The sequence below is a fragment of the Giraffa tippelskirchi genome, chromosome 2 (assembly GCF_054371585.1).
Source record: "Giraffa tippelskirchi isolate mGirTip1 chromosome 2, T2T-mGirTip1v1.2.pri, whole genome shotgun sequence".
NCBI classification, from domain to species: Eukaryota; Metazoa; Chordata; class Mammalia; order Artiodactyla; family Giraffidae; genus Giraffa; species Giraffa tippelskirchi.
In genome coordinates, this window is record NC_137276.1 from 17345936 (window position 1) to 17369922 (window position 23987).

The 23987-nt window shown below is 41.4% G+C and overlaps 1 protein-coding gene across 17 annotated transcripts in view; it reads right to left on the bottom strand.

The window, feature by feature from the left end:
• PLEKHS1 (pleckstrin homology domain containing S1) overlaps positions 1-22633 on the bottom strand; it is a 64388-nt gene extending 41755 nt beyond the window's left edge. For 2 of the 17 annotated variants that reach the window (XM_081539030.1, XM_081538947.1), the window contains exons 1-11: positions 22399-22633; positions 18628-18890; positions 16256-16302; positions 10607-10695; positions 10389-10495; positions 9926-10060; positions 7865-7940; positions 6661-6771; positions 4732-4857; positions 1337-1452; positions 638-844 (exon numbers count right to left, since the gene is read on the bottom strand). In XM_081539030.1, coding sequence (XP_081395156.1) covers positions 638-844; positions 1337-1452; positions 4732-4857; positions 6661-6771; positions 7865-7940; positions 9926-10060; positions 10389-10495; positions 10607-10695; positions 16256-16283 — 995 coding nt within the window. In that variant the 5' untranslated portion in view covers positions 16284-16302; positions 18628-18890; positions 22399-22633. Of the gene's footprint in view, positions 1-637; positions 845-1336; positions 1453-4731; positions 4858-6660; positions 6775-7864; positions 7941-9925; positions 10061-10388; positions 10496-10606; positions 10696-16255; positions 16473-16493; positions 16594-17291; positions 17865-18627; positions 18891-21151; positions 21193-21518; positions 21693-21715; positions 21803-22398 lie in introns of those variants that run through there. The other 15 variants (XM_081538968.1, XM_081539057.1, XM_081539041.1 and 12 more) reach the window with 14 other exon arrangements.
• Positions 22634-23987: the final 1354 nt, after the last annotated feature.

The following is a 23987-nucleotide window of genomic DNA, read 5'->3' on the forward strand; positions in this document are numbered from 1 at the left end:
AAATCAGGCAGCTATCACAGGCTCTGATATGTACTTTCTGAGTGGACTTTGGCCTCTGACATCTAAGATGGTATTGTCTAGTTAAAGATTATCTAAAACATTTGGAGAAGAACATAGATTTAAGTTCCTCATTAATGCTCTCCCTCATCCCTCCTGGAATGAGTTAATGATGGTAGACAATGAAAAAGGAGTAAAAATTGGACTAAATTCATTATGTATCACATCAGATTGCACATTTCTCCATTGAAGGAGACACCAGAAAGACTTAAAATCGAGAACAAGCTCATCAACTGTTCTTGGCATCATTTAAAACCTAATTGTTCCCCCTCCTAGTCTTTAACCAAACCTGACGTGGTTTGCATGCCTGTAAAAATGATCCAAAATTCCAGAATCTGAAAGACCAGATAACAGAGAATTTTTTTAAAGTATCTGAAAGCACCACCCACAGCCCAGGGACCTCTGTACTCCTAGCTCTGGTTCTTACTGTCCTTGGCCACCACTTCAGTGACAAGGCCAAGGTCAAATTCTTGGCCAAGTTGGAGATTTTTAGGAACTGCTTTAAAATGTGAATTCTGAGTACAAAAGGAAGTTTGCCTTGCTCTATGGGCCCATAAGGTTTTAGAAATGAAGACTTTACTTGATTAATATAGACAATTGCACAACAGTTAGTGAGGCCGACTGCTCTGTGTCATTCATGGTCTGTGCTTCGGAATTGGCAGGTGAAAGATGAAAGTGAGTTCCCGAGGCTTGTTCCTGCTGATGAAGCTCCCCATTCTGGATCTCTGCCAGGGGCTGAAATTCCTCTTTGCTATCAACAGACTCAAGGGACATCTCTTTGAGAAGACTAGAGAATAAGAAGTTAACACAAACGCTTTTCAGCATGTCTGTCTACAACTTTCCACGGTGTGTGAATAAGATTTAAGTAGCTAACAGCCGTGTAAAAATTAACAGTGTTTTGAAGGATATCCAACCAGCAGAATCCCAACCACAGTCAGAATTAAATCCAATAGAATTTCCTTCTAAAAATGGATATGGAATTAAAATAGCTCTTTACATTGGGAAGGTTTGGAGACAGAAGTCAGAGTGTGAGAGATGTAAATGCGAAATAGGAAAGAACTGCCCAAGACAGAAAATGTCCTGAGGATGTTGCTAAGAGTTTTCTATAGGTAGGAAACCATTCTCACTTTTTCTTGTTTTGAGATGAATAATATGCTGAACTTGATCTATGGTAATGCATCTGTGTTATTATATCAACCCTTTAAATGAACTGACAGCAATTGTTCTAGAACAGCACATTAGCTAAGAGCAAATTTTAGAGTATGGCAGTTTTACTTACCAGGATTTCATTGACATGTAACAATGCTCAGCTGTCTTGGAGACCTGGTCTGGACTACGAGGTCCAATGGGGTCAGTGAGTTCACCAGAATCATTGGCAGCAGTAATATTATCCAACTATAGAAAAGAGGCAGAGATGTAAGGACGCAAGTCGACCAATAAACCAGGTACCTTATTGCCCCCCGGAGAAGGCAATGGCACCCCACTCCAGTACTCTTGCCTGGAAAATCCCATGGACGGAGGAGCCTAGTAGGCTACAGTCCATGGGGTCGCTAAGAGTCGGATGACTGAGCGACTTCACTTTCACTTTTCCCTTTCATGCACTAGAGAAGGAAACGGCAACCCACTCCAGTGTTCTTGCCTGCAGAATCCCAGGGACGGCGGAGCCTGGTGGGCTGCCGTCTATGGGGTCGCACAGAGTAGGACACGACTGAAGCGACTTAGCAGCAGCTTATTGCCCCCTCCTTGATGGCTCTGGTCCCTGAAACCGTAAGTACGTCTACCATTGAATGAACAGCGGTGCTTGTTCTGGGAGAACGAACCAGCAAAGTTTCTGCAGACTCAGAGTTTGCTTTCTTCTCTTGGGTTTCCCCACGTTCCTGATACAAGCGCACGACTGGACTAAATTGCTATTTATTTTTTCGTCTCATCACTAGGCAGTTAATGACATGAACTCTTTTTCTCCCAACCGGCGCTATTATAGAATAATGTCACCTGACTGGGTCAAAGGCTCTGACACAACGCAGGGCTGGCCTCTCTCTGTAGAGAGCAGGCTAGTCTGCTCACAGGCAGGCAAATTGCTTCAAGAGGGTGTGAAGGTCCTAGAAAATACTGCCCTCTGGGGGTTCCCCCCCAAGGTGGTTAGAACTGAGTCATTTGGGGCAATGGTTTCTCAAAATTTCCTCAGGGCTTTCTATGGCCTACCTAAAAAATCATCAACCATTATTGGAACACTTCATTCCAAACAAGCCAGTCTTCCCACTATGCCCCCTACAAACAGTGTTCTAGTGCCCATTTCATGCTGTTTTCTTTGCCTCCTGGAGTGCCCCCTTCCCCCTCTGTCCGTGTGTGTGCTAAGTTGCTTCCATCATGTCTGACTCTTTGAGACCCTATGGACCGCAGCCTGCCACGCTCCCCTGTCCATGGGATTCTATAGGCAAGGATACTGGAGTGTGTTGCCATGCCCTCTTCCAGGGGATCTTCCCAACCCAGGAATCAAACCCAAGTCTCTTACATCTCCTGTACTAGCAGGCAGATTCTTTACCACTAGCGCCACCTGGGAAGCCCTCCCTTCGGTCCAATGACACTGTATTCAGGCCTGGCCTGAGATCCTTCTGACCACCTTAGCCACTGCCAACCTTTCCCTTCTCTGAACTTCTATGGCACAGCGTTGCACTTAATTTTTGTAACGGTCTTCCAGTTTTTGGGGCTTTTTAAAGATTTTTTTTTTTTTTTTGAGGTGGAGTATTTTTAAAGTCTTTAGTGAATTTGTTACAATATTGTTTCTGTTTTATGTTTTGGTTTTTTGGTCACAAGGCACGTGGGATCCTAGCTCCCGACTGGGGATGGAACCCACACTACCTTCACTGGAAGGCAAAGTCTTAACCACTGGACTGCCAGGGAAGTCACCAGCTTAGTTTTATTTGCCTTACTAGACCTTGTATCTCATAAAGTACCTAGAAAATGCCGGACATTATAGCTTAGTGTTCATACCATCTGACTGGTTGGTTCGACTGTCATGAAAGACTAGTTGCCATCACTGTGTCCCAGAGAACACAGCTGTGAAAAAATCTGGGGTAAAGCAGGGTCCTGTGGTCACATGCTATGCGTTGTGTTCTGCTTGGCTGTTTATAATGCACCACTGCATACTAAAGGCTCTGAGAATTCTACAGTGAAAGAAGCTGGTGTAAATTACTTTGATTTACTGTTTCTAGAGCTTACTTGACCTCAGAATGCTTCTTTCATATGAACACAAGTCATCATTTTGCAGAAACACCCCTCCCCCTGGTTTGAGAACTGCTGCCCCCCTCCCCCCAGTTCTGTCTTCCTACCTTCTGTTTCCATTCTCTTCTCTCCACTGTCCACCTTGAATATAGCTGCTAGGTTAATAGTGAGTGCTCAGTCGTGTCCGACTCTTTACAACCCCAGGGACTGTAGCCTTCCAGCCTCCTCTATCCATGGAATTTTCCAGGCAAGAATACTGGAGCGGGCTGCCATTTCCTACTCCAGGGGATCATCCCAATCCAGGGGTTGAAACTGCATTTCCTGTGTCTCCTGCATTGGCAGGTGGATTCTTTACCACTGAGCCACCTGGGAAGCCCGGGGTTAATAGTACTAGAAGATAATTCGGTTTTGCTCCTTCCTGATTGAGAAGCTGCTACTGCCCCCTGTGTTGCTTGTAGCGTGACGTCAACTTGGCATTCATAATCCATCATGGTCTGACTGAGTCTTTTTACTGGTTTTTGTGTGTTTTCCCCCAATAGGTCACTTGCTAATGTTAGGTTAGAGCTCAGCTAAACTATTCATCATACATGTATCAAATGCCATTTTGTATCTTGAAGCTTTCCCTGACTCCAGTGAAGACAGAAAATCTATTTTTTCCTATTGCCTCCAGGGCTCTTAAAAAAAAAAAATTATTGACATATAGCTGATTTACAATTTTATGCTAATTTCTACTGTACAGCAAAGTGATTCAGTTATATATTATATAAATACATTCTTTTTCATATTCTTTACATTTACGGCTTATCACAGGTTATTGAATACAGTTCCCTGTGCTATACTATAGGACCTTGCTGTTTGCTTCCAGAGCTGTTTGACCACACCTCTGCTGGAGCATCATCCTGTAAGACTGGTAAGACTGTGAGCTCGGTGGGGGCGGGGGAGGGGGGGGCAGGCATGATATCCCGTCCTTTCTGGCAGTCACCATGCCTAGCACAGGACAGGATTAGCACGCAGAAGGCACTCAGTAGGGGCTTCCGAATGATCAGTATACTGATTGGTACATACCACACAGTTTCTCACCCAAGAATATTGTTGTGTCTGTTCATATTTATTGTTTCTATCCAGCACGCAGAAAGACTCCTCAGGTCAATCCCTCAAGTTTAAATTTCACCTGGCATATAAGGCCAAATGTCACCTCCATGGAACCTTCCCTGGCCTCTGTCTGAAAGTCAGCTCCCCCTGCCTACAACCCCTCAGGCTCTCTGAGCATTTTACAAGCATCTCTCTTCAGTATGGAGACTTTTCTGTTGTGTGTCCTGGTTAGCTCCTATCAAAGTGTCAACACTGTGCGCACATCACCTGTGTCTGATTCGGATCCTAGTCTGAGTGCCTGATAGGGGCCCAGTAAATATTTATAGAAGGAATAAATGACTAATGGGTGGGAGAGGTTACCTCTAGAAGAATACTCCGAGGACTAACATAATGGCTGTCTTCTTCTGAATCTTGAGAGATTTCTGATGAGAAGTCATGCGATAGGCGAGCTTCTCTGAGTCCTGAAGAACGTTCTTTCACTAAACGCTGAATCAAGAGATCAAGACAGTATTAATGCTTTTTCTTTGCAAGAGACCGAATTAAATCACATGTTTTCTGGAAAAGCCTTAATAGAGTAATTGGGTTGAGAACATCCAAGGATCTTCCAAGGTTATATTCAGAAGCCCATACGACTTAAACCTGCTTCTTGAGTTTGGTCACCACTGATAGAAAACTATAAACCAGTCTTTCAGGCTTTTCTCTACTATTGGGTCCTGGAACTCAAAACAAGTGATTCTCTCTGGTGGGTAGAGTTCTAAGTCACTAAGCTCTGCCACAGAATCCTCACTCGCATATTTTCCTATTTTTCACCCAGTGCCATCTGAGAAGGTAAGTAGCCTAGAGTCAAGACACTGCATCTTTTCCCTTTCTGCTCAATATTCCTCTTCTGTGTTCTGCTTATATACCTCTGTTGTTTCCAATGCATTTTTTTAGCACTGATCTTGTGATAGTATGAATTATAGGCTTCAAGGTGATTTCGGTTCCACCAATTTTTGCTTCCCTCCCTCATAGATACAAGACATTCTGCAAAGTAGCTGCTTTGCCTGGCAGAAAAATTGTTATAAGTATAATTCAGTTCTTTCAAGACCAATGCCTTAAAGCAAGACTGGGGGAGGTGGGTTTGAAAAAAAATCCTGAATGTTCTCTAGGAAGTCCTTGAAAGAAAGTGACTTTTTGTTTTTTAAAGATGTATTTAAATTGTGTCCATTTTTCTAGCTCCAAGCTCCTGGAGCCAAGCCATGCTGAGTTGAGGATGAGGAAGGGTTCCCATTCTATTTTGGAAACAACAACCACAACAGCTCCCAACAATGTAGGTGGTACCCTTAATGGGAACTGATTGGAATACACCGCATGAACAGACAAAAGGACCAGTAACATTATCTTTAGGGAGAAGGGTATGGAAGTTGAAAAGCAGGAGGGCAAGAGGCATTTACTGAAAAGAGTTATGCTTCTCAGCCTTGATTCCTCCCACCCTTACTACAAATCCCAAGTGAAGTATTTGGCCTGGTACATTTGATATGCTACAAAAAGCTTTTAAAATAGTTGGAGAGCCTCCAACTAGATAAAACAGGAGGCTAGGCCCTGTTGAGATGTGCCTGGTACCCAAGGGAAAAAAAAGAGAATGCCAATGGCTATATCTCTAAGGAGCAAAATAGCATCCATGGCAGAAGAAAAAAACGCTCAGCCTGTTTGTTAATAATATCCAAAACTAGGAAGCCTGCAAATCTAAGAAAGCTGAGGCATAATTACAAATCACTTTCAAAGGGCAGATGTATTATAATTTTTTCCTCAAGTGGATTTCATTAGAAATGAAGTTGAAGTCACATACACACACACACACACACACACACACACACACACAGAAGTAAGACTGATTTGGGTGAATATAGGAAATTAATAAGAACTCTGATTTTGCCTCAGGAGTATAGATGGTCAAGTGGTGTTTGGGGAATTTTTTTTTTTTTTTTACAGAAGTAATCTTTGCCCTGTGGGTGAAAGGAAAGAGGAGGTTGCCAGCCAGGCTTTTGTTTAGCTGAAGGATCTCCACCCACTGTGGATACGTACCTGGATGTGTATCAAGGAACATCCAAAATGAAATACATTTAGAGGTAGGCAGGGCAATGAGGCTTATCATGGTAGGTGAAACAGACTAAATATAGGATAGATCCTAGGACTAAGAATCATTCATGATGGGTTAGGCTTTGAAGAAGATGTCAAATACAATTGATTTCTGAAGCATCAGCTGGCTCCAGGCACGGTGTCCTAACAAAGAGAGGTAAGTCTGATTACCATGTCTGGAAGACTGTTTCTTGATATGGTGGCGCTGACAGCCTCTGGCATGCGGAAAAGTCCAAGGAGAGGGTCTGAAGAAGGCCTCTTATCACCTAATGGGAGTTTCTCCTGCTTGTGAAAAAGGAATATTGGAATCAGGGCACAATTGATCCCTGGTCTAGAATGAAGCAACAGCCTGGTCTTGGGGTCTCTGCTACCAATCATTGACCACTAGCCTTTATACTGCTGGTCAGCCTGCTCCCATTAAGATTAACGCTGATCTTGTCCCTCTCCTGTTCCCAAACCCTTGAGGACTTCCAGCCTGGCCTTCAGAGATGCTCTAAGTTTCCCTGTCTTTTCAACCCTATATCCCTCTGTACCCAGCCCCTCCTCTTGAAACATCTGAGTACTTATAGACACACCCTTGCTTTCCCTTTCTCCTTAGCCTCTGCTTTTGTTGTAAGCATAGGACAACCTAGAAACCATGTCAAAATGGTACCTAGAGCCCAGTTACATTAATAAAAGTCTGTCTTAAGAAAAGTGAAGTGAGAAATGAAAATTGCTCAGTCGTGTCCGACTCTTTGAGACCCCATGGACTATACAGTCCATGGAATTCTCCAGGCCAGAATACTGGAGTGGGTAGCCTTTCCCTTCTCCAGAGGACCTTCCCCCACCCAGGGATTGAACCCAGGTCTCCCACATTGCAGGTGGATTCTTTACCAGCTGAGCCACAAGGGAAGCCCATATTAAGAAAGGACTTAGGTAAATTTAGCAAAGGTTCTTATGAAGCAAGTAAGCAACTTAAAATTGCTAGCATTTACATCAGAGAAACATTCTATTGAAAATACGAGACAGGTGAAATGCATTTCTATAGAAACCACCCTGGACTTAGTCATTCCAAAGGTAGCTGTTATATACTTTGAATAACAATGATGGAAATCACTGTAGTTTCAGCTACTATTGAAAAAATGCCACAGTTAAATTTTACCCCTTCTACTCCAGTAATGAAAATCTGAAGTGTCTGTATTTTAGCTTTCTTGTAAAACACAAAAGGATTTTTTCTATTGTTAATCATAAAAATTACAAGGATGTACATTTTCTCACTTATTTATTCCTTGTTAATGCCAGTTGCCAAGCGAGGGGGAAAAAAGCTTGCATTGTTCCCTTGGGAAAGAGGGCTGTGTTCAGGGGCCCTGCAGTTTTATTAGTGATATGGAGTCACCTCTGTATCCTGGTGCGCTGCTTTTATATCCCGGCAGAATGATGACAAGAAGGAGACCCAGTCTTTAATCTTCTCCCTGTTGAAAGAAATAAACTTTCAGCTGGCATGTGGCAACAATGGTGCCTGCACTCCTTCTGAACCAGAGAATGATTCTTTTATGAACACTGGAACAGGCAGTGGGGGTAGGTACCAGGCAAATAAGGACTTTTCCCCGAGTAGTTTAAATGCCCATCCCCGACTCCTCACCACCTCCACTCTCACACACTAGAATTAACCCTCATGCCACCTCTGTGAGGAAAGCTCAGAGAAGTGGGAAGCAAAGTGGGAGGTGACAGTATAATCACAGGGTTTGGAGCTTTTGGCTTTGCCACGTATTTCTTTTGTGTTCTTAAGCGGCCCCTTACTCTATCGGCGCCATTTTGTGTAGCTCTCCAGGTGTGCCTCCCGTTAGGGAGTGCGTGTGTTTATGAAGGATGTGTTTGAACAAATATATGTCGATCACACCTCCTTTTCTGTTGACTCTCAGAACAGGTGAAAAGAAAGCTTTTCGCCTTGGGGTTGATCTACAGCAGATCAAGTTTCTTCATTCTCTGGCTTGAGCGTTGGCTGCCTCCTCCGTATTTCTTCCTCCCCCGACTTGAGCCTCTCTGTCAAGCAGATAATCATCTACAAAGGATCCGTTAGGCATCTTTGCCAGCACCGGAAGCCCCTCTTAAACACTGAAGACTCCTTCAGGGATGAGCACAGCCCCTCCCTAATATGTGTAGCTTGCACAGATAGTTGTATGTTGGGTTCTTGCACATAAAGTGCCTCTGAGGTGATGCTGATTGTTACGGGCTGAATTGTGCCACCCCTAAATTCATGAGCTGAAATCCCAATCCTCAGTACCTCGGACTGTGACCTTATTTGGAAATCAGGTCGGGTTGTTGTAGATGTAATTAGTGAAAATGAGGTCAGACTGGAGTAGGGCATCCTAATCCAAGATGACTAGTGTTCTTATAAAAAGGAGAAATTTGGACACAGAGATGTGCATGTAGGGACAGCACCATGTAAAAGTTGGAGGTTTGCTGCGCAGGCCAAGAAACTACCAGAAGTTAGGAATGAGGCCCGGAACAGATCTTCTCTGGAGCCTCTAGAACTGTCATGGCCCGTGACACCTCAACTTCAGGCTCCTAGCCTCTAGAACAGTGAGATAACAAATTTCTGTTGTTCTAAGCCACCCAGTTTATGGCACATTGTTATGGCAGCCCTAGGAAATGAATACTGTGATGTGTCAAGGGGCATAATAAAGACTAAAGTCATAATAAAGACTAAAATCATAATAAAGAATGCCAAGGGGCTTTACTGGTAAAGAGTCCGCCTCCCAATACAGGAGACAGGCTTGGTTCCTGGTCTGGGAAAATCCCGCATGCCACGAAGCAACTAAGCCTATGTGCCAGAACTATGAATCTGTGCTCTAGAGCCCAGGAACTGCAACTACTAAAGCCCACGCACCCTAGAGCCGTGCTCCACAACAAGAGAAGCCACTGCAATGAGAAGCCTGTAGACCGAAACTAGAGAAAACCCCGTGCAGCAACGAAGACCCAGCACAGCCTAAACAAACTACAAAAAAAAAAAAAAAGACTGCCAAGATGGTGTTTAAGGTTGTGGTCATGGGTTTCTTTCTTTCTTTCTTTTTTTTTTTTTGACTTTTTATTTTGTATTTTATTTTGTATTCCCAGGTGGCACTAGCAGTAAAGAACATGTCTGCCAATGCAGGAGATATAAGAGACATGGGTTTAATCCCCAGGTTGGGAAGATCCCCTGGAGAAGGGCATGGCAACCCACTCTAGTATTCTTGCCTGGAGAATCCCATGGACAGAGCAGACTGGCAGGCTACAGACTATAGGGTCGCACAGTGTCAGACACGACTGAAGCAACTTAGTATGCATGCATGCATAGCTGATTATAAGGCTGTGGCCACTGGTTTCTAGTCAAGGCATATTTATTGTTTTAAAATATTTTTGTTTGTTTTTTTTTATTCTACATGCAGGAGATACTCCATGTTATCTTACTACTTACCTGTCACAGCCAATGAGGAAGTAATCCCTGTTAGAGGTCTTGATGGACATCACTTCATCAGGGTGACATTTAAACATCTTCTGTACAGACTGCATTTTTTCATGGCTACTGATGCCAACTTCTACACTGGAATTTCTATTAGATATAAAGTATTAAACACATGCAAATACAAAATTAGGAAGAAAACTGACTAATATTTTTCAATTGTTAAGATCCCAACTGAATAAAACTTTAGGTCTGTTTGATCAATGCTTTGAAAATTGTCCGGTAGTTTTAGAAAATAAATTTAGATCTGACTTATCACTGATTAAAAATACTTTGTTCAGCCTAAAGCTTAACTGAAAAATTCATATTTCAGTTAGAGTCTTGGTTCCACAAATTAACGTTTGCTAATTCTTTTTCTAATTTGCATGCAACAGGTTAGTATTTGTTGTTATAAACATTTTCTTGATTGGATACACACCGGTCAATTTCAATAGAACCTCGATGATGATGGTCTTTGTAATACGAAAGACTAAAATCCTTTTCCCCACGCTTTGACAGAATGAAAAGCCGCTTTTTCCAAGAGGTCTGAAAAATGAAAACACTTTGCATCTCAGTTAAATCTCAGAGGAAGAGAAAGGATTTAAAAAATGCTCGTGAGGCTGGTGGGAGGCCTGTTAAATCTTTGTGAATACTTACTGCAGAGAAGAAAAGCTGAGGAGGTGGTGATTTAATAAAGTAATCTTGTTTGCAGACTTCATTTTCATAATAGAATGTAAATTGTTTGCCTAGTAAAAGAAAGTGAACAGGACTCAGTCTGTTCTCTATAAATTTCTGAGAAGAACTGATTCAATTGAAAAACACTGTTTACCTTTGGAAGGGTCTTCAAATTATTCAGGTATGGAAAAGAACATCTATTATAGGCCAAGAGAACGAAAAACTCAGGACCACGTGTACAATTCTTATTTATCCACTGTTAGGACCTTCATTCAGATGACATTTAGAAGCTCTTTAATTCAGCTCACACCTGTCTGGCTCCCTGTCTCTGGAGGAGGCTATTGGCTCTCTAGATGTGAACAAAGATTTGTCTTCGTTTCTGTTGAAGCACCAGCCACAGCCAGATAATTCTGCCTTGCCCTTTGACTTACCAAACAAAAGCAAAATGACCTGCTATTGAAAACAAGGTGGTCAAGTCGTTAAAGAAGAGATTTCCAAATTGTTAACTACTTCTCTGTAAGGACTGAAATGTAGAGGCAGTTTTGGGTTTTCCTATATTTTTTGAGAATGTCTGCAAGAAATATAAACTACTTTCATTATTTGAAAAAAATTAATGTTGCTAAAATAGAATTTATTTTGAAAAGAAGACTTTGACTTTGCTTTTACATCCAGGCTAAAATTCTAGTTGGTCCATGGGTTTGGTAAAAGATAGCCTTTACTAAAGAATCTGTGCTTGTGGTGAGTCATGTTCAATTCTTTGTGACCGCATGGACTGTAGCCCACCAGGCTCCTCTGTCCATGAGATTATCCAGGCAAGAATACTGGAGTGGGTTGACATTTCCTATTTCAGGGTGTCTTCCCAAACCAGGGATAAAACCCATGCCAAATCTGACCAAACTGACACTTTGGACAAAGATGTAGTGATAGGATTTACTCTCCTGTTTAAAATAAACAAAATATATAAAATAGTGGTTTTCAAGACACTAGTCATAGGCAATAAAAGTCAATGGACCTTTAAGAGACAGGACACAAACTAGGTGAGCCCCAGAATTTCCTTGATGGAGTTTCCAGCCCACGGCACAGAAAAGGGGAACTGAGGTGGGACCAGGTGGACCCCTGAACTAGGGGAACAAAGATGAGAGTTCAGGGAGATCAAGGCAGCTAGAGCTCACAAGACAGAGGAAAGAGCTGCATGAGAGAGAATCCCAGAGACATTAATAAGGTCCCCCTCAAGTATTCAAGAATATTTATCAGTATATGTGTGTGGGAAAATTACCCAAGGCCAGATAAAGAACCATTAGAAAAAATTAGAGGAAATAGTGCCCAGTGTTCTGGTGGACCCGAGAAAGTGCTTGTTCCCTCCAGCCAAACTAGCAAAACTGATCATTTATGGAGTTCTGGGAAGAGTACTCAGGAAAGTCTTGCCCAGTAGTGAGGACTGCTCCAGATCTAGCAAATCAGAAAAGCAAGACTTACAAGGATTGATTTGTTTGCAAGAAACTTAACTGCATCCCAGAAAAAAAGCTCAAGGTTTATTTTTTTTTGTTCAGTTGCTCAGTCGTGTCTAATTCTTTGTGACCCCATGGACTGCAGCATGCCAAGCTTCTCTGTCCTTCACCATCTCCTGGAGCTTGCTCAAACTCATGTCCATTGAGTCGGTGATGCCATTCAACCATCTCGTCCTCTGATGTCCCCTTCTCCTTCTGCCTTCAATCTTTTCAGCAGCAGGGTCTTTTCTAATGAGTCAGCTCTTCGCATCAGGTGGCCAAAGTATTGGAGCTTCAACTTCAGCATCAGTCCTTGCAATGAATATTTAGGACTGATTTCCTTTAGGATTGATTGATTTGATCTCCTTGCAGTCCCAGGGACTCTCAAGAGTCTTCTCCAACACCACAGTTCAAAAGCATCAAGTCTTCATCGCTCAGCTTTTTTTATGCTCCAACTCTCACATCTATACATGTCTACCGGAAAAACCACAGGTTTGAGTAGATGGACCTTTGTTGGCAAAGTCATGTCTCTGCTTTTTAATATGCTTTCTAGATTTGCCATACCTTTTCTTCCAAGGAGCAAGAGTCTTTTAATTTTATGGCTGCAGTCTCCATCTGCAGTGATTTCGAAGCCCAAGAAAATAAATACTTGCCATGAAATGATGGGACCAGATGCCATGATCTTGATTTTTTGAATGTTGAGTTTTAAGCCAGCTTTTTCACTCTCCTCTTGTACCTTCATCGAGAGGCTCTTTAGTTCCTCATTGCTTTCTGTCATAAGTATAGTGTCATCTGCATATCTGAGGTAATTGATATTTCTCCTGGCAATCTTGATTCCAGCTTGTGCTTCATCCAGCCTGGCATTTCACAGGATGTACACTGCATAGAAGTTAAATAAGCAGGGTGACAGTATACAACCTTGACATACTCCTTTCCCAATTTTGAACCAGTCTGTTGTTCCATGTCCAGTTCTAACTGTTGCTTCTTGACCAGGACAGAAGTTTCTCAGGAGGCAGGTAAGGTGGTCTGGTATCCCCATCTCTTTCAGAATTTTCCACAGTTTGTTGTGATCCACACAGTCAAAGGCTTTAGTGTAGTTAATAAAGCAGAAGAAGATGTTTTTCTGAAACTCCCTTTTTATCTATGATCCAACAGATGCTGGCAATTTGATCTCTGGTTCCTCTGCCTTTTCTAAATTCAGCTTGAACATCTGGAAGTTCATGGTTCACGTATTGCTGAAGCCTGGCTTGGAGAATTTTGAACATTACTTTGCTAGCGTGTGAAATGAGTACAATTGCGTGGTAGTTTGAACATTCTTTGGCATTGCCTTTCTTTGGGATTGGAATGAAAACTGACCTTTTCCAGTCCTGTGGCCACTGCTGAGTTTTCCAAATTTGCTGGCATATTGAGTGCAGCACTTTCACAGCATCATCTTTTAGGATTTGAAATAGCTCAGCTGGAATTCCTTCACCTCCACTAGCTTTGTTTGCAGTGATGCTTCCTAAGGCCCACTTGACTTCAAATTCCAGGATGTCTGGCTCTAGCTGAGTGATCGCATCATCACAGTTATCTGGGTCATTAAGATCTTTTTTTTTTTTTTCATAGGAATACAAAAATATCCAGTACCTAACAAGGTAAAATTTGTAAGATCTGGCAACCAATCAAAAGTTACCAGCTGTGCAAAGAGGCAGGAAAGCATTATCCATAATGTGGATAATCATCAATCCATCAAACCAGGCCTAGAACTGACACAGATGTGAGAATTAATAGAGGAGTTCATTAAAACCGGTATTATTAATTGTATTTTGCACATTCAAGAAATTAGATATACAGAAGATATAGAAAAGATCCAAAGTGAGCTAGAGATGAAAACTACAATGTCTCAGAAAAACAGCAATACCAGATGGGATTAACAGGACTACCAAAACAAATGCAGAGTGAAAAGCAAACCCCCCCCCCCAAAACCCCAAACATTAAAAAATGCACCAGTGCATTGTGGGACAATTTCAAGTGACCTGACTCAATGGACATAATTTGAGCAAACTTTGGGAGAGTGTGGAAGACAGAGAAGCCTGGTGTACTGCAGTCCATGAGGCTGAAAAGAATCAGCCTCAACTTAGCAACTGAATAACAACAACAATTTAAAGTAACTGGAGTCCCTGAAGTCGGGGAAAGAGACAGAAAAAATATTTGAAGAAATAATACTGAGAATTTTACAAATTTAAAGAAAACTGTCTCAGAAATCTAAGCAGCTCAGGAACTCCAAACACAAAATATATGAAGAAAACTGATAAGGAACATCATATCAAATTGCTCAAAATCAGTGATAAAGAAAAATCTTAAAAACCATCAGAGGGAGAGAAAAGACATTAATGCATAGAGAAGAAAAAATACAGATGACATAAGATTTCTCATCAGAAACAATGCAAGCAAACAACAATAATAACAAAAACCAATAGAACAAGATGCTTAAACTATTGAAAGAAAAATAGATCATTTAAGAATTTTATATGCAGCAAACATATCTTTCAGAAATGAAGGCAGTTTCAAGACATATACAGACTTACAAAAGTTGAAAGAATTAGGAGGACTGCTTTATAAGATATGCTAAAGGAAATCCTTCAGGTGAAAAAATGACACCAGGTGGAAATCTGAATTTGTAAAAGTGAATGATGAATGCTGAAGTGGTAACGGGAAGGATAAATATGTGGAATATTTTTCTTACTATTTAAAACATAAAAATTCAGTTGACTATCTAGACAAAAAACTTCATATATGTAACAACATAGATGAATCTCAAAAGAATTAAGTTGAGTGAAAGAAACCAAAGAATTCATTCAGTAAGATTCCATTTGTGTAAAGCTCTAGTAAGTACAAATGAACTTAGAATGAGAGAAAAGGAGAACTGTGGGGAGTAGGATTGGTTCCTGGAGGGAAGGATTATAAACAGGCACAAGAAAATTATTGGGAGTGATGCAGGTGATTACTCTCTTGCTGTGGTGATCATTTCCAAGGCACATACACACAAATCATTTTAAATATGTGCAGTTGATTGTATGTCAATTATACCACAATAAAGATATTTTTCTCAAAATATGAGCAATCCCAAAAGCATATTTGATGATACCTTTTCTGAGCTTGAAATTCTTCAAGGGGTGCCAGGGTTCTATGAGGTCAATTCCTGGCACCAATCTATTCTCTCCTGTTCTATTTTATAGCCATATTCTCCTTGAACACAACCTGCCTCTAACGTACTTAATTGCTTTTTGTCACACCATCCCTTTCTGCTGAGATGTGCTCTCTTTCCCAATATCTTTTGAAACTCGATTGGATCGTTTCGGGTCCGGTTCAAATGCCTTCTCCATAAAACCTCTTTGGATTGCCACAACTATGTGTGTGGCTTTTTTTTTTTTTCTTCAAACTTTACAGCATTTTGCTCTTACCTGTCATAACCTGATCCTGATTGTATGTACTTATCTTAACTTCCTAGTATAGCTACTCGGATGTGTTTATCTTAACTTCCAAATGAAATTACAAGCTCATTGAGAGCAAAGACTCTTACTAATTAGGCTGTACATCCTTCTGCAATAGGAAGTACCGTGACTTACTAATAATAGGTGCTTTGAATAATTATTCATTAATATTTATTTTTTAATTGAGTTGGATAGTTTAATTTCTACGTTACTTCATTCTAAATGTGGCTCTTCTGACCAGTCATCTACATGGTGAGGCATATGAGCATGAAGCAAGAACATCTGAATGATACTCCTTAATCTATCCCCATAATAAACTTTGATAACAATTTAGGCAGTTTCCATCCAAATGAGAATCTCCTATAAAATTAAGGAAATATTTTCCAGTCTTCTCAGGGCTATAGTGTGCTGTTAGTATCAATACCATCTCCATAAAACATTTGATCCATAAAAATCAGAAAATGCCAAAGTTCTAGATAAGTGAGCTCTTACAAAATAATTAACTGAATCTAACAGTCTCTGCTACTTTCTCCACATCAACAATCATCACCCCAGAATGCCATCCATTATCATTACTAAAACCCTCTTCTGTATCCTGGCTACTTTTATGGAAATTGATCATTATTTTCAATAAAAAGGTTTTTCCTTCTGAGGTTATGCCCCTTGGATACCTGAACTCTTCTGAGGTTTGCGCTCCATTATGGCTGTCTGTTCTCACCTGCCAAAAAGAAGGACTAAGTGTTAGTCCCCAGGCAACAGTATGCTTCAGTGATAGCCACTCAGTCACCAAGTGCCAGAACGGCCCTCTCGAATGTTGGTAAGATGGGTTATCAGCCCCGCTTCCCGTTCTGCCCTTGAGGCTGATAGCAGTCATGGTAACGAGGACCCATCCCAGCAGCCTGTGCTCACCAACTGGCAGTTCTGTGGAAGTGCTGTGGGATGACTGAAGGAGCGTCTTCCCTGGACTTTCTCCCTTTCTGACTCTTAAGTGGCTCTGACAAGAGAGCCCCTGGAGACAGAAACACCAAACAAAGGAGACAAGAATAGGCCAGAGGGCAGGATGCTGTGGACCAAACGCAGCGGATAAAGCATTCCTGGCCAAAAGGAAGCCCAAGATAAGCTCTTCTCTGTGCCAGGAACTCATCTTCTCTAGAGGGAAACCTGAGAGCAAGGACCAGGGCACACTTCTGTCCTTAAACTGCCTCTGCCACCCAACAGCCCTGTTCCCAAGGCTGCCCAACTCTAGGAGCTCAGGCTGATATGATCAGACTGACCCTAGAGGTCAAGTCCTTTCCTGCACAGACCTGCTGGCAATCCTGTGGCTGACATGAGGCCCTGCGAGAAGAGGGGTCCCACAGGATGAAAGCCCAAGGGGCAGGTGTGATCTTTAAATCAGGAATCAAATTTTTACCTTGAATTCATAGGACTCTCTAATAGGAGGAAGCACTGAACAGGGCAGTGCCAGGGTCATCCCAGTAAATGGGAGGAAGCAAAGGGTCCTTTACTATCCGGTTGGCATGATATCATGCCTCCTCTCCTGAGTGCTCCCTTTCTCCAGCATAAACTCTCATTCTTCCCAGGGTATAAATGATATAAATGACTCATAGAAATTCTTGAAATATATATATTCATATCACACACACAATTATTCATTAAATAACTCACAGGTGAAGGATGAAAGTATTTGAAAAGCACTTTGTCCCTTACCATCTCTGTGTGCTTCTCGCTGTGTGTGTGTGTTCTCAGTCATGTCTGAGACTTTTGCGACCCCATGGACTATAACCAATCAGGCTCCTCTGTCCATGGAATTTTCCAGGCAAGAATGTTGGGGTGGGGGGCCATTTCCTCCTCCAGGGGATCTTCCTGACCCAGGGATCAGACCCACATCTCTTGCGTATCCTCCATTGGCAGGCTGATTCTTTACCAGCTGAATGACCGGGGAATCCTATATACTATATAGTATATACTATCCTCTCTATATATACATACACACATAGTATACTGTATGTATGTATGTATATTATATATGTGTACATATGTACATGTTAGCCTCTCTACACTTCCGTTTCTTCATCTATAAAATGGAAGTGATAATATCACCACCCTCATAGGATTTGTCAGCATTACTTGAGATAATCTGGCAAAGAGCATTCAGTAATTTATAGGTGCTTAACAAGTGCTGCTTGTTAGGTCATGTCCAGGTCAGAGAGTCTATGATTGCTTCATAATGACTGACATGTACTAAATGTTTAATACATTCCAAGCACTTCTAAGCAAAACCTGTAAAATAGATTTTATATGTTAATATATATCAATGGATTTCATATATATGTATACATATCTGGATTTCATATAACACATATTGCATATTATATATATGCAATTTAATTTCTATTATATCAAATTCAAATTATTTTTATGAAATCCAGTATATGTATACATATATATAAAATCTACTATTACATGCACATGAAAACATAAAATCTCTTATATAAACTCTGCTTATATAATATAAGCAAAACTTTAATATTATCTATCACATATATGAAATCTAATGAGAATCAACATAACATAACAATGAGATACAACAATACTATAAAGTTTTTGTTATTCTTACAGTGATACAATATCCATTTTACAGACTAGGAAACTGTTACCAGAGAGATTAAGTAATTTGCTTTTGATCACATAACAAGAAAAAGCAGAGTCAGAATCCTAACTTGAGAGCTGGTGTCTGAACTACTTTGCCCTTCCTTTTATCTGAGAAAAAAGAATTAAATCTGTTCATAGTTCGGCTTTTATTTCTTGTCATTGCCCTCAAACAAAAAAGCTTTTCAGATTTAGCTCTTTGATCTTATTCAGGAGACTTGACCCAGTCTTGTTGCCTAAACTGTTCATTATAATGAGATCTGATGAGTGTGATCCCAAGAGGTCCTATTTCCTTCTGATGGTACAGCCCAAGAATGTTAAGAAGAAACAGTCACGACAGCCCAGATTGGCACAGCCTTGAGAACCCAAACTCATCACATCAAGCAGTACTTACTGGAAGCCAGGTGGTCGCTAGTGTGTTTCTCAGCAGAGTGCACTGTTCCTGTGTCTCTTGAACTCACCTCTGCTCACTCTGAGCTCTGAGGATTAAGTACAAGCTTTGTTTGAAATGTGAGCCAACGGGAAATTCCCAAACTTCTACCTTCGGGCAGATTTTACTCTTGCCCCAAGCTGAAGGAAGCTGGTGACCTGAGGGAAGTCCTGGGCTTTCATTCTTCTTGTGGTTTGGCACAGAACTGCCCTTGGCATTCCAGGTGTCTAACAACAAAATGAAAGCAAACATAAAAAGTTCCTGCCAGACTTTAGACTGTGATCACAATGGCTGTTATTGAAACCAGTGCCAGCCCAGTCTTGACCTCTGTGGTGACCGCCAGTGAAACAGTTCCTTAGCTACCCACCCATCCAAACCCTCCCAGTGTCCTCCTGGGGAAGTTAGGAAGGGTTCTTTTATGGCAGATGAAGAAACAAAAGCCTGGCTTCTCCAACACACTTGCACATGCCAAGGGTCTTCCTGAAGATTTGCTTATATATCCATAATAGAGTGGTCATCAACAGCGCAGCACTGGGCAAGCTCTCTTGAACATTCTGCACAGCCACCAACAACCCTCAAAAATAATGGAGATGCAGAAATAGAGAACAGACTTGTGGACACCATGGGGAAGGAGAGAGTGGGACGAATTGAGAGAGTAGCATGGAAACATATACGTTACCAGATGTAAAATAGACAGCAAAAGAATTTGCTGTGTGAAACAGAGAGCTCAACCCAGTGTTCTGTGACAATCTAGAGGGGTAGGATGGGGTGGGAGATGGGAATGGGGTTCAGGAGGGAGGAGACCTATATATACCTGTGGCTGATTCATGTTGATGTGTGGCAGAGGACAACACAATATTGTAGGGCAACTGATCCCCAATAATTGTATTTTGTTCTATGCTGCTGCTGCTGCTGCTAAGTTGCTTCAGTTGTGTCTGACTCTGTGCGACCCTATAGATGGCAGCCCACCAGGCTCCGCCGTCCCTGAGATTCTCCAGGCAAGAATACTGGAGTGGGTTGGCATTTCCTTCTCCAATGTATGGAAGTGAAAAGTGAAAGTGAAGTCGCTTAGTCGTGTCCAACTCTTAGCGACCCATGGACTGTAGCCTACCAGGCTCCTCTGTCCATGGGATTTTCCAGGCAAGAGTACTGGAGTGGGGTGCCATTGCCTTCTCTGTGTACAATTATAATCTTTGATAATTATTAGTTACTCAAAAAAAAAAAAAGCAGGCTACCATGACTGGTCATTCTCAGTTATATCTGGTCAGCAAAGGGCCCTAGATATATTTTCATTTCTATTAAATTGTTTTTAGGGGAAAGAGGAAGTGGCAAATGACTTTAACTTCTTATATCACCTTCAGAAGTAGAAAGTGAAAGTGAAAGTGAAGTCGCTCAGTCGTGTCTGACTCTTTGCGACCCCGTGGACTGTAGTCCACCAGGCTCCTCTGTCCATGGGATTTTCCAGCCAAGAATACCGGAGTGGCCTGCCATTTCCTTTTCCAGGGGATCTTCCCAACCCAGGTCTCCCTCATTGCAGGCAGACACTTTAACCTCTGAGCTACCAGGGAAGCCATCAGAAGTAGAAGTACATAATTTTAATCTTTGTCTTCACTAGTGTAGCTGGATTTGAACCAGCTCTACCAGGTATTCACTGAATGGTTTTGGCCAGTTACTCAAGTTCTCTGAGTCTGCTTCCTCATTTGAAAAATGGGGTGGATAATGCTAACCTCACAGGATCTTTTAAAAATGAATATTTCACCATAAAAACCCTATAGCACAGTGCTTGATCCATGGTAAGCATTGAACAATGGTTATTCCTCTGCTTTCCCTTTTGGTACCTTATGGAGGGTGCAGGTAATACTTCATTTAGCAAACAAATGAATTTCAGAAATGCAGAAGTGAGTACTTTGTAGTTTACTTCCTGCACAGGACAGGTTTTGCTTGAGTGAGAAGAAATAATTTCTTGGAATGTAGTTCTCTAGATGTTTCCTTAGGCCAGGTTTTAACTACTCTAAAAATAATTTTTAGTATCTTCACATTTGATCTTTAACCAGATATCATTAGTTTTTGCTCTAAGTAGCTCTTGAAAATCTTGTGCCGCTCTCTACTTACTCAGAACTATAAAGCTACAGACAGTACCTCATAATCCAGGGACTTAACCAAAAAGCAGAGAAGAGAAGATTACTTTAAGACTGCATTCCTTTGGAAAGGCTATAAACCAGTTAAACAGACAAAGGAACTCCCCATCCATCCATCCATCCATCCATCCAACCATCATCATCCATTCAAACATCTACCCACTCAGTTCACCTTGTTCTAGGTTTTTTTGGTCATATTTTCCTAACAGTATTATAAATCTCTTTGAAGAAAAGGCTTAATATACCTTACAGGCGCCTATGAGAGTTATTTGTACTGTAGATGCCATCTAGAAAATTAAAAAAAATGGCAAGTAGACACCAAATACTAAGCTTGTAAAAACTGACCATACCTATGAAATGCAAGTATAGTTTCCTCTTTATCTTCAGTGACCTGTAAACAAGAGATCAGTGAAATACCTGCTGCAAAAGATCAATCACTTGTTCATTTGAAATATCAAGTAAGTTATTTCCTGATTTTGCCAATTGTGCTTTTCTATCATGAAAGAAGTGTTTAGCTCTGCTGTCTTTTAAGCAAAACACAACTGAACAGTTTACATTATATGACCGAACACTTGGGAATTTTTCTTTTACATATATCTTATTCAATCCCAACAATTTTGTAGGATAAGTGTTGCGATGCCTTACTTTTGAAAAGAGGCAATTGAAATTTAGAGAGAAAAAATAACTTGCTCAAAGTCATACAGCTAACATGCATACCACAAGAAATCAGACTGTCCTGACTGTTAAGCTTGTATGTGCCCTTTCGTACCCTCTACTGTGTTGAATCCTGGGTTGGGATCAGTCAGCCCAGGCTCTTGGCCTGTTCTGCCACCAACTGTGTGACCCTACATAGGTTGATACTTTCTGGGCCTCCTAACCCCATTGCTGTCCCTTTGTTAAGGAGCTCCAAGTACCCATTCAGTTCTGATTATGATGATGCCCTTGAGGCAATGCCAGTGACTTGTCAACATGCAGGCTGTCTCATTGTATGTTGCATGCTTGTTCTCCAAGTGGATAGCATATGCCTTTGTTGATGTCACCAGTGAAGGAGTGACATCAATCACATCACTTCAGGATATTCTTACTGTACCTCTTTTTTAGAACAAGGACTCCAAGGGAAGCAAGGGGAAAGCTGTACACAGGAAAAAAAAAATAACAACAAGGATGCCTTTTAGATTGTGCTAAAATGATAATAGATGAAAATCTACTTTCTATAGCCTATTTGGTGGCAATCTGAATCATCTTAAATTTGTAAAGAGTACAGGATTGATAATATAAAATGTTTTCTATCATTCTCTTCTATGACTGAGAATTGTTACACAGTTAGGATTGCTTCTGGCTGCAAGTGAAAAAAAAGTACTCAACAATAGTGGCTTATAATTTGCTTATCATACATCATGTAAGATGTCTGAAGTGTACCGGATTCAGAGTTGGTTTGATGATTCAGTGATGTTATAAGGTTGAATTCATGTCTCTGATTTTCTTGATTTTTTTCTATATGGCCATATATTTGCTGTCAGAAGCATCATAATTTCACAAGACAGCATCTCAAGCAGCAGAGAAGGGTTGAGGGAAAAGGAAGATTCTCTTTACGTACCTTCCACTTTAAGGAGGAAAAAAATCTCTTACAAGACCTGCATAAGACTTCCCCTTACATCAAATTGTACAAAATAGGTCTTGTGTCACCTCAAGGTCTATTGTTGACCAAGAGGAAATGAGATTTTCTGGGTTGGCTTGGACCAATCATGATCCTTTTCCTTAGCATCTGAACAAAATTGAGGTACAGTTAACAGGAAGATGGAGGATGCAGAATGTCTGCTGATGACATCATCACCTGGTCCCTGACCCCGTCTCCAAGATCACCTCTGAGAATTCCCACTTATGCTCCCTGCCCTCTAGGCATCTTTACCTGTGTACCTACTGTTCCTTCTCTCTGATCCATTCTTCTTTCATCTCTTCACCTGGATAACTTCTCCACTTCCCAGGGATTCCCTCTTTCCCCTAGATAAGGCCAAATTCTCTCTTGGTACATTATCATGGTGCTGTGTTAACTTCAGAACACATTTTCCCATTTGTGATTTTATCTTCATTTGTCTGATTATTTGATTAATGTCTGTCTCTCCCTCCACAAGGCTGCAAAATCCTTGAGAATTATTAATATTATGTTGGCTTCTGCTGATCACTGCATCCCCAGTCGCTAGATTAAATGCTTCTCCCATTCTTTGTTTATTGTGGGCCTACTATATGCAAGGTGTTATTTTATGGGTTAAAAGATAAATGAAAAGATGAATGTCTTTTGAGAGCTCATAATATGGCCATGGAGACCAGAGACAATGAACTCTAATACTCCAGTGATGCTTCTACTCCACTTCCATACCCTACTCCCATGGCCACACTTTGAACTTTGTAATTACCCATACCTGTCTGGCCTTTGATCATGTTAAAATTCGGGTATTCCATCTTCTGGCTGCAACTTCCCATCCATCTACCATTTCTTACTTCAACCAAACCTGTTATCCAGCCTTCCAAACCCTCAAGATTCTTGACCCTTCCTCATACCTTCACATGACTGTTGTGATCAGTGACCTTTTCTAGCTGAAACTGCCATTCCTCAGTTCAGTTCAGTTCAGTCACTCAGTCATGTCTGACTCTTTGCGACCCCATGAACTGCAGCATGCCAGGCCTCCCTGTCCATCACCAACTCCCGGAGTCTACCCAAACCCATGTCCATCGAGTTGGTGATGCCATCCAACCATCTCATCCTCTCTCGTCCCCTTCTCCTCCTGCCCCCAATCCTTCCCAGCATTAGGATCTTTTCCAGTGAGTCAACTCTTCGCATGAGGTGGCCAAAGTATTGGAGTTTCAGCTTCAACATCAGACCTTCCAATGCACACCCAGGACTGATCTCCTTTAGGATGGACTGATTGGATCTCCTTGCAGTCCAAGGGACTCTCAAGAGTCTTCTCCAACACCACAGTTCGAAAGCATCAACCCCCTATTAAAGGAGATGAGCCAACCTGGGCTTTGGATCAGGTGAGCAGGTGACCCTAGAGCCACCCCTCCATTGGTTGGCTAGTGGCTGGTGACACAAAGAGATTTGCTCAAAAGAGAAAATGGCAGTTAGTGAAGCCTTGTTGAAAAATCTCTTTCCTTTACTTCCAAGCTACTTTTTCATCTAGTTCTCTT